The sequence below is a fragment of the Pseudophryne corroboree genome, unplaced genomic scaffold (assembly GCF_028390025.1).
Source record: "Pseudophryne corroboree isolate aPseCor3 unplaced genomic scaffold, aPseCor3.hap2 scaffold_759, whole genome shotgun sequence".
Classification (NCBI taxonomy): domain Eukaryota; kingdom Metazoa; phylum Chordata; class Amphibia; order Anura; family Myobatrachidae; genus Pseudophryne; species Pseudophryne corroboree.
The window spans coordinates 290,773-302,077 of NW_026970338.1; the positions used below are offsets into that span (position 1 = coordinate 290,773).

The 11,305-nt window shown below is 47.2% G+C and overlaps 1 protein-coding gene across 1 annotated transcript in view; it reads left to right on the forward strand.

Moving 5' to 3' along the window:
* The window catches only part of LOC135040792 (uncharacterized), a 31,568-nt gene extending 20,686 nt beyond the window's left edge, over nt 1-10,882 (forward strand). Inside the window, exons 5-6 of the mRNA XM_063954859.1 lie at nt 284-399; nt 6,396-10,882. Coding sequence (XP_063810929.1) covers nt 284-399; nt 6,396-8,075 — 1,796 coding nt within the window. The 3' untranslated portion in view covers nt 8,076-10,882. The remainder of the gene's footprint in view (nt 1-283; nt 400-6,395) is intronic.
* The last annotated feature ends 423 nt before the right edge of the window (nt 10,883-11,305 follow it).

Here is an 11,305-nt window from a genome sequence, read left to right on the forward strand (position 1 = left end):
AGGCCCATTTCCAGCAACCATCTCTCCAGTGTTCTAATGTTACATTGTGTTTTCTAATCGCGGTAGAAGACTAATGGATGTTTAGAAAATCCTTTAAAACCCTTGTGCAATCATGTTAGCACAGCTGAAAATGGGTTTGCTCGTTAGAGAAGCTATAGCACTGGCCTTCCTTTAAGCTAGTTGAGTATCTGGAACATCACATTTGTGGGTTTGATTATACTCTCAAAATAGCAAGAAAAAGAGAACTTTCATGTGAAACTCGACAGTCTATTATTGTTCTTAGAAATGAAGACTATTTCTATGCAAGAAATTGCCAAGAAACTGAACATTTCCTACAACGGTCTGTACTACTTCCTTCTGTTAGGTTCCTGGTGCTCAGAACAAGGGAGATGTTGCGTAGTAAGTCCTGAGCACCAGAACGTGACGTTGAAATAAGGTGTGGTGTGGAAATAGCCCCTAGCACCCTACCTCCATTGTTTTACCCGTGTGGTCAGTTCACGCCTGAGTGACTATGGTTTCTTGGGCCCACGGCAGCCGCGTTTGAAGGGCGGATTATGTCTGCCCAACTCCGATGCCCCCAGGTCTTAGTGTCAGACAAGGCGTGAACCGAGACAGGATAATAAGGGGACCTCTAACTAAAACAACAGAAAGCTAGGGGCTACTAACTACCCTAAAACTAAATATATGTGCGGCACGCCGCCAAAGGAAAAGAACAACAAAGGAAATGTTCTCCACACGACGACACAATACTTTTGCATACCAGCGGTGACAGCATAAGCAGAACCCTCTGCAAAACACCAGTAACTAAATATAACCAAAGAATACTGCGGCCTAGGCCAACGGATGCGGCAAAGCCGCTACTCACGGAACCGGTACAAATACTGGCAAACGGACAGGAACCCCCAATGTAGCCAACACAGATTCTCAGAACTGGAGGACAGGCAGAATCCCAAATGACAGACCGGTGGACTCCAAGAAGCCAGATATTCGACCATGCACAGACAAAGCCACAGGACTTCTGGACAGGAATGCTTCATGGCAGGACACGGAATCAGACACAGGAACTGACACTCAGGAACTGGCACTGGAAGCAGCTAGACAGACACTGCTAGACAGGAGCTCAGGAACTGGCAGGGACTAGCTCAGAACTCTGGAACCCTTGAAATATCACCAGCGTCTGTGAATTGCACTGAGCCAGAATATAACAGAGAGTCTTAATTAATTGTCGCGTAGCTGCCCTGCTGCACAACTGAGAGGTGCAATCAACAGACAGGTGAGGCTGAACACATGGGAACGAGCTGCAATTACACAGACTCACCACTGGCAGCAAACAAGAATCTTCTTAAACCAGAGCAATGGGTAATCCTGGCCTGCAAGACAACTATAAACATAAAATACGGAAAACAGGAATGAACCACTACATGTGGTTCAAAACACCTTCAGAGAACAGCACAAACGGGCTCTAACCAGAGCAGAAAGAGAAGTGGGAGGCCCTGGTCCACAACTGAGCAAGAAGACAAGTACATTAGAGTCTCTAGTTTGAGAAATAGATGCCTCACAGGTCCTCAACTGGCAGCTTCATTAAATGGTACCCGAAAAACGCCAGTGTCAACGTCTATAGTGAAGAGGCGACTCCGGGATGCTGACCTTCTAGGAAGAGTGGCAAAAAAAACGCCAATAAAAGGTAAAGATTCATATGGGCCAAATAACACAGACATTGGACAGAGGATGATTGGAGAAAAGTGTTATGGACAGATGAATCGAAGTTTGAGGTGTTTGGATCACACAGAAGAACATTTGTGAGACGCAGAACAAGTGAAAAGACGCTGGAAGAGTGCCTGACGCCATCTGTCAAGCATGGTGGAGGTAATGTGATGGTCTGGAGCTGTTTTGGTGCTGGTAAAGTGGGAGATTTGTACAAGGTAAAGGGGAATTTGAGTAAGGAAGGCTATCACTCCATTTTGCAATGCCATGCCATACCCTGTGGACAGCGCTTGATTGGAGCCAATTTCACCCTACAACAGGACAATGACCCAAAGCACACCTCCAAATTATACAAGACCTATTTATGGAAGAAGCCGGCAGCTGGTATTCTGTCTGTAACGGAGTGGCCAGTGCAGTCACCAGATCTCAACCCCACTGAGCTGTTGTGGGAGCAGCTTGACCGTATGGTACGCAAGAAGTGCCCATCAAGCCAATCCAACTTGTGGGAGGAGCTTTAGGAAGCGTAGGGTGAAATTTATTCAGATACCTCAACAAATGAACAGCTAGAACGCCAAAGGTCTGCAATGCTGTAATTGCTGCAGAGGGAGCATTCTTTGACGAACGCAAAGTCTGAAGGAGAAAATTATTATTTCAAATAAAAATCATTATTTCTAACCTTGGCAATGTCCTGAATATATGTTCTGTTCATTGTGCAACTCATTTGATAAATAGCTGAGTTTTCATGGAAAACACGAAATTGTCTTGGTGGCCCCAAACTTTTGAACGGTGGTGTATACTGGCGCTAGGTGACATCTTTAAAATGTATGGACCTTTCCTGCGACCGCGGCAGTGAGGGAACCCCCCCCGGTGTGCCGGGGAAGAGCGGAACCACTGCAGCCAGGAGATCAGATCCTGCGGCAGCGCTGTGTGTGCCGTTGTGAGCGGAGCACTACAGAGGTGGCAAGCCACGGCAGCCGGTACGAGCGCCCCAAGCTGCAGGAGCGTGCGCCACTCACGGGGGATCGTAGGGCGCTGGGGTCTGGGAGCTATGCTCCCGGCACCTCAGCACTCCAGGGAGTGATCGCGATGATCCCAAAAAAAAGTGGGTCCCAGGGACCCCTCACTTTTTTCAAAATTGGGGTCCTACCTGTCCTTTTCTGGGTTCCATCGGAATTAAGGTTCTTATTAATGATTTAAATATAAAAACTCAGACTTGATTTGGACACTACAAAAGTGCTGCGAGGGGGGAGGGAGGGGGATGGGGGGGGGGGGGGGGGGTGACAGTGCTGCTGGGCTGTGTAGCTATACCGGACACTCTGCACCAGAGATGGAACTAGACAATTTGGCAGAAAGTGCATTGGTGCTCCCCCTCCCATATTGTAAAGCAAAGTCAGTGTGCGCCCATCAAAAATGTAGGGGCATCGCTTTGTGGAGAAGGGGCGTGGCCACATCATAGTACCAATTCACATTGCACCACTGCGTTCCAACGGCGGGGGAACCAGACAGGCAGGGTGGTGGATACGATCATCGGGGGGGGGGGGGGGGGTTTGGAGATCACAGGTGCGGCAGGTAAGCGCCATTAGGTGTGCTTAAATAGAGCACACAAGTGAGCTTGGTTTTGGCACTTTATACAGGCATTTTTTGCACAAGGCACTATGGCACTTTTGATAACTGTTCCCCTGATGATGGATTAAGTCCGAAAACGCTGTTCGGGAGGTCTATTGTGTTTCCCTGTGCTTGCTAACGATGAGTATATGCTGAGCCTTGTATCTTTATTCACACATATGGAGTAAATACTGCATTTTGACTAGACTACAGTGTGCTGGTCCTGTCTATACTAGTGACTTTGCTGCGGGATGGACATGTGATGCGCTATATATATATATATATATATATATAGTTAGTATGGTGAGGCACTGCAGTGACTGGGTATGTGGAGCCTGTGTAGGGCACAGGCTCAGTGTATATTTAAGCAACAATGTGTATAGTGTATTTGAATTGTATTTAAAGTGAAATGCACTTGGTTGTGTGTTCCAGGAGGGGGGAATCCATAACTGTGTAGGCCAGGCATGTCCAAACTGCTGCCCTCCAGCTGTTGAGAAACTACACATCCCAGCATGCCCTGACACAGCTTTAGAATTCTTTGACAGCAAAACTGTCAGGGCATGCTGGGATATGTAGTTTCACAGCAGCTGGAGGGCAGCAGTTTGGACATGCCTGGTGTAGGCTGTTGGATTCCCCCAGTACTTTCCCCCCAAAATGGAATGCTTTCCTCTCTAGCCTCCCACATGGAAGTATCATGGGGAGAGAGAGGAGCAGCTCAGCTTTAAAACAAGCTGAGTGGTTTTCTGGAGCTCCATAGCGATCACCCTCGGTGGGCAGGAAACCCTGACCGGGGATCTAGGCTGCCCATCTCTGGAGCCCAATTTTAGGCTGGAGATGGTGAGCTGGGTACCTGGGCAGATTCCTGGAAGTAGTTTAGATGGGAAAACTTCCCCCAGCCTAGACTGAGCGTCACCAGGGCGGATACTAACCCTCCAGGATGGGACGGTCAAAGGAGAGTGACTACTCCCCACCGTCCATAGAGGACAATGGTAGCTGTGCATGTGGCCAAGGCATGCACATCACATGGATAAACAATGGTTGAGAATAGCATGGTGGACTTACCCCCTGTGGTATGTATATTAGAGTAAGATAAAAAGAGGAGGCCTATGAGCATCCAGAGGTATTATACAATTTTCACTCTGCTGTAAACATCTTGCTGTATTCTTGTTGCCCCTAGCAATAGGGAAGTCTTTTTTAAGACTGGGTGAATAAACATCTGCCTCAAGAGGACCGCTTCATCTTGTGATCTGCAGAGCTATGCCGAACATAGTTCTGTTTTCTGGCTGTCGAGGGTGCACTCAGCGTCTCCAAGCTCCGCCTCCCGCCAGCTACCGTGCAGAGTCCTAGACCAGCCACTAGTGATTCGTCAACACCACACAGGTGTGGTTAGCGTGTCGATGCATACAGAGCAGTACCATGGTTCCAGACTCCCTGGCAACAAGGAGTCTAGTGGTAACAGTGTATTACCCGCCCACTGCGCAGTGGGTGGTGTCAGTAGTAGGCGGTTACTGACAGTAAGTGGGAATCCCCTAATTGGCCAGATCCTCTGTGACCTAAACATCCATTCTGTGACTGGGGCGGGACGCGATGCAGGGCGAGGGCTTTCATAGAGAACCATCCGGTCACAGAAATTGCTAGCATAGCGGTGGGATAATCCTAGGTGGCTTTTCGGTCACCTGATTGGAGAAGCCAAGTTAATATAGGAGTAACTGCAGCGCAGGAGAAAGCACAAGATGGTGGATTTCAGCGGAATGTCTAAGGACGATCTGTAGATCGTGTATCAGGAGAAGGGTGTGGATATCCCTTTCAACGCATCCAGAAGCATCATGAGGGCGGCACTTGTGAGCTTGGAGATGTCCCTCTGGGCGGAGGTAGAGTGCTAAGGGCGTTGGCATTGAAGATGGTGGCCTACCAGTGGACATTCGTACAGAACCGGTGAGCCCCACAAGCCCCACCCTCTCTCCTAGCAGCAGCTATGTTTCATACCTAGCAGGGTCAGAGGTCCAACGTCTCCGGGGTAGGGGGTTCGACACGGATATCTTAGCAGATCGGCTAGTGGAATTTGGAGAAAGAGCAAGAGTGCTTGATCATCACCTCACTTTCCAATACACTGCCGGGCTCCGGTGACTGTGCGCAGCCCGTTCTGTCCCCAGCAGTAGCAGAAGAGCAAGTGCTCCCACCTGAGGCAAAAGCGCCTCCAAGTCAGGTCTCCGGAGCGTGCAGGAAAGACTGGGCACACGTAGCCCCAGAATACAGCCCGTGGCTTCAGCTGCGTCACTAGGCTGCAGCAGTGAACGATGCCCAGACTGAGCCGAGTGAGCGGCTTTAGGGCAGGAGGAGTGGGGGACTTGATAGATTGGGTCTTGGTCCCAGCGGCGGCTGAGAGCTATTAGGTAGGGTAGATAAGAAACCACTTAGTGAGGAGAGCTCCAGAAAGCACGTCTGGATAGTCCACGCCCCTCTTATTTATTATTTTATATAATAACAGGGGTGACAGGTGTGGTACATCCCTGCAAAGGCAGATCCAATCTCTTTCTCATCAGACTCTGCTGTCTTCCCTGCACTCTCACTCAGATGTTCACTGCTGCCAGTAGCACACGTATGAGAAGCAGAAGTGTGGCGGCAGCTGTATAGATTCTGATATGTAATTCTCTGTATCATACTTACTGTACACACATCATCCTTATTACTATTGAGAGTAGAGGTACAGTAAGACACTGATGATGGGGGTGTAACAATGGATTATAACCTAGCAGATGATGATTGCAGTGTATTATATGGTGTATTGCATGTAAAATACCTTGTTCCACACCTACTCTGCTGTAGCAATATACCTTATATAAGGGTGAGTAACACATGTACAGGTTTACCAGCGTATGAGCACACACATAAAGGAATGCTACCTTACCAATGCTTCCAGGAGTAACGTTAGGAGACATTATTATAAAGCCTTCATTAAATGTTGTGTTTTAATACACACATTTACTATTAAGTGTCCCAGAATGTAATTTTCTCCTATTGTTTACAAGATTAATATTGTTACAGAAAATGTCACATTTCCATAATGTGTTTTATTTCCAGCAGATGGACACACAAGCAGGAATATCTCAGAAGGACATCTAATGTTATCCCCGGATTGTGAAATAAAAGATTATGACAGTAGACAGGATTCTCCAGGAGATAACCCCATTACCTCAATTATACATCCAGCTCTATCAGCTGGTCCCTCTGATCCTGGGAAATGTTCTCCTGATCACTCTGATATTGGTGCATCTGTTACAGCTCTGACAGTAAATACAGAGTTTCCCTGTTCTATAGATACCACATGTTTTACACAGAACACAAAGCTTATTACCCATCAGGCAGCTAAGGCAGGTGAGAGGCCACTGATATGTTCTGACTGTGGGAAATGTTTTACCTGCAAATCACAACTTGTTTCACATCAGTGCAGACACAAAGGTCAGAAGCCATTTCCATGTTCTGAGTGTGGGAAATGTTTTACAGAGAAATCACATCTTGTTACACATCAGAGACGTCACACAGGTGAGAACCTATTACCATGTTCTGAGTGTGGGAAATGTTTTACACTGAAATCACATCTTGTTACACATCAGCGAAATCACACTGGTGAAAAGCCATTTCCATGTTCTGAGTGCGGGAAATGTTTCACCCGGAAATCCCAACTTGTTAAACATCAGCAAAGTCACACAGGTGAGACTCCATTTCCATGTTCTGAGTGTGGGAAATGTTTTACATACAAATCACTTCTTGTAATACATAAGAGAATACATACAGGTGAGAAACCATATTCCTGTTCTGAGTGTGGGAAATGTTTTACATACAAATCAACTCTTGATGCACATAAGAGAAGTCACACAGGTACATCACCATTTCCATGTTCTGAGTGTGGGAAATATTTTGCACAGAAATCACAACTTGCTAGACATCAAAGAATTCACACAGGTGAGAGGCCATTTCCATGTTCTGACTGTGGAAAATGTTTTGTACAGAAATCAGTTCTTGTTGCACATCAGAGAAGTCACACAGGTGAGAAACCATTTCCATGTCTTGAGTGTGGGAAATGTTTTGCACACAAATCAGATCTTGTTAGTCATAACAGAAGTCACACAGCTGAGAAGCCATTTCCATGTCATAAGTGTGGGAAATGTTTTACACACAAATCAGATCTGGTTAGTCATAACAAAAGTCACACAGGTGAGAAGGCATTTTCTTGCTCTGAGTGTGGGAAATGTTTTGCCCGGAAATCAGACCTTGTTAGACATCAGCGAAGTCACACAGGTGAGAAGCCATTTTCTTGCTCTGAGTGTGGGAAATGTTTTGCCCGGAAATCAGACCTTGTTAGACATCAGCGAAGTCACACAGGTGAGAAGCCATTTTCTTGCTCTGAGTGTGGGAAATGTTTTGCCCAGAAATCAGAACTTGTTAGACATCAGCGAAGTCACACAGGTGAGAGGCCATTTCCATGTCCTGAGTGTGGGAAATGTTTTGCACACAAATCAGATCTTGTTAGACATCAGCAAAGTCACACAGGTGAGAAGCCATATTTTTGCTCTGAGTGTGGGAAATGTTTTACACAGAAATCATATCTTGTTATACATCACAGAAGTCACACAGGTGAGAAGCCATTTCCATGTTCTGAGTGTGGGAAATGTTTTGCAGACAACTCAGCTCTCGTTATACATCACAGAAATCACACAGGTGAGAAGCCATTTCAATGTTCTGAGTGTGAGAAATGTTTTTGTTAGGCGCCGGGGTCCGCGCGGCCGTGCGGCCCGGCGCCTAGCAACCAGAGACGCCGGGCGCACAGAGCCGCTCAGACCCTAGCAACAGGAACGCCACGGTCGGACTGCATTCCCTGTTGCTGGGTCTTAATTAATCAGTGCCTGTGTGTTCTGGCCATGCAGCATGCAGCTGCACGGCATCATCATGTAATTACCCTGTCTGGATCAGGATTGGAGGGCTCTCAAATATAAGCACTCCCAGGACTTCTCTCAGACGCCGGTGATAGCTTCCTGTTTGCCTGTGTCTGCTGCAGAGAAAGTTCCCAGTCCCGGTCTATCCGTTTGTTCCTGTTATCAGTGATCCTGTACTCGGAAGTTACCATCTATTCCTGGAGTCTGACCGAGCACCTTTAACATCTGGTGGTGTTCGTGAGTCGCGGCGCAGCCGTGTGTTGCGGCTTGTCCGCTATAATTTATTATTTTGTTTATATTGTGTTCTGGAGCTTTGCGGAGGATTCCGCTTCCACAAGATCCACTCTGGTGTCCAGCGGTGCCGGATAGGAGTGTCGGATCAGTGGATCTTTGGTTGTCCTTTTCCCTGGCGGCTAATCCGCACATACCTTTTGATTTAGTTAAGTTAGCTTGTAACCCCTGGCTTGGTTGCTTAGTCAGAGGGCCCCTTGTTATCACCCTGTCTCGGACTTCCCCTTGTCTCCCATTAAGACCTGCGGGGGCATCGGGGTTGGGCAGACATAATCCGCCCTTCGAACGCGGCTGCCATAGGCTCAAGCAACCATAGTCTCGCAGGGGATTTCTGATAACACGGGCGAGACAACGGAGTTAGGGCGCCAGGGGTTACTAGGCTCTCCAGCTCCCACAACCTGTATATGGTTCCTGTACTCAGATCCCTGCCATAAGATCTTCTCCAGTCTGGAGTACAGGAATCGTAACATTATCACCGGCCTGACAAAAGAAAAAATTTCAACAGGAGTTAATTTTTTCACTTATCCAGTTGGGAGAATTTTGTCGGCCTCATGAATCCCACCGGTGTTGGGCCAAATCCTGGCCAGTTTCTGGTTAGTCAGATTCAGGAACTTACCCAGATGGTTCAGGATCTGTCCCTCCGGGTGAGCTCACAGGAAGATCTGTTACGGACTTCCCCGAGGGTCATCCCTGAACCAAAAATGCATCTGCCTGACCGTTTTTCTGGGGATAGAAAACAGTTTTTTAATTTTAAAGAGTCTTGTAAACTGTATTTTCGTTTAAGACCAGTCTCCTCAGGTACGGAGGCTCAGCGGGTTGGAATTATAATTTCTCTGCTTCAGGGGGATCCTCAGACCTGGGCTTTTGGTTTAAAGACAGACGATCCGGCCTTATCGTCTGTAGACGCCTTTTTAAAATCTTTAGGGCTATTGTATGACGACCCTGATAGAGAGGCGTCCGCAGAAAGTCAGTTGCGTGCTCTAAGACAGGGTAGGAATCCTGCAGAGAATTATTGTACGGAGTTTCGCCGTTGGTCGAACGACTGTGGCTGGAATGACCCTGCCCTGCGCAGTCAGTTTCGCCTCGGCTTATCTGAATCTATAAAAGACAGCCTCCTTCAGTATCCCGCTCCTGAGACCCTTGATAAACTCATGGAGCTCTCTATTAAAATAGATCGTCGGCTCAGAGAGCGGAGGACTGAAAAAGGGGCATCTGTAGTTTCTTTTCCCTGTGTTCCTTCCGTTCCTGTAGACATGGGGGAGCCTATGCAGATTGGTCTCTCCAAATTGTCTCCGGAAGAAAGAACCAGGAGGCAAAATTCTGGTCTGTGTTTGTACTGCGGAGGCAAGGGACATTTTGCCCGTAGTTGCCCAAACAAGTCGGGAAACTTCCTGACCAAGTGAATAGTGAGGGGGTTCACTTTGGTCTACAGCTCATCTCCTCAAATAATTCACTGTTGGTTCCTGCTAAAGTTTCTTATGACAGCCTCTGTTCCTCGGTCTCTGCTTTTGTGGACAGTGGAGCTGCAGGAAACTTTATGGACTTAACATGGGCCAAGGCCTTAGGTATTCCTCAGCTAACCTTAGGTAGGTGTATCACCATGCATGGTTTAGATGGGAGTCCCTTATCCAATGGGGTTATTTCTCTATGTACACCTCCAGTTTTGCTCTCGGTGGGAGCTCTACATTCTGAAAAGATTGAGTTTTTTCTTACCCATTGTCCAGCAGTTCCTGTGGTTCTGGGTCACCCTTGGCTGGCCTTTCATAATCCCAACATTGATTGGCAGTCTGGGGAGATCCTACAATGGGGTACCATCTGTGATAAAGAATGTATTACACTTCCCATTCGAGTAGCCGCTGCCAGCTCTGCACATATTCCTGGAGAATACCAGGATTTTTTGGATGTGTTTTCCAAGGGCAATGCTGATATTTTGCCTCCCCATAGGCCTTATGATTGTACCATTGAGTTAATTCCTGGTGCCACGTTGCCTAAGGGAAGGTTATATGCATTGTCTGGTCCTGAAACGGTGGCCATGAATGAGTATGTGAAAGAAAGTCTTGAGAAAGGGTTTATCAGGCCATCTAAATCCCCTTTAAGTGCAGGTTTCTTCTTCGTAGAGAAGAAGGATGGTTCCCTCAGACCCTGCATTGACTTTCGAGCCTTGAATAAGATCTCAGTAAAAAATACTTACCCCCTGCCGCTGATCTCTGTCCTCTTTGATCAGCTACGTTCGGCTGTTATTTTTTCTAAGATTGACCTGAGAGGAGCATATAATCTCATTAGAATCAGGTCAGGGGATGAGTGGAAAACGGCATTCAGTACTCAATCAGGCCACTATGAGTATCTGGTCATGCCATTCGGCCTATCTAACGCTCCGGCAGTCTTTCAGGATCTCATTAATGATGTGCTCCGTGAGTTTCTGGGAAGATTCGTCGTGGTCTATTTAGACGACATTTTGATATATTCTGACTCTGTAGAACAACATGTTACCCAGGTGCGTCAGGTGCTTAAGAAATTACGTGAAAATCACTTGTATGCCAAACCGGAGAAGTGTGAATTTCACGTCACGGAGGTATCCTTTTTAGGGTACATTATTTCCCCTCGGGGATTCCGAATGGAACCTAAGAAGCTCCAAGCCATCCTGAGTTGGGCGCAACCCACTAACTTAAAAGCAATTCAGCGCTTTTTAGGGTTTGCAAACTACTATAGAAGGTTTATTCACTCTTTCTCTGACCTAGTTGCTCCCATTGTGGCGCTCACTAAGAAGGGAG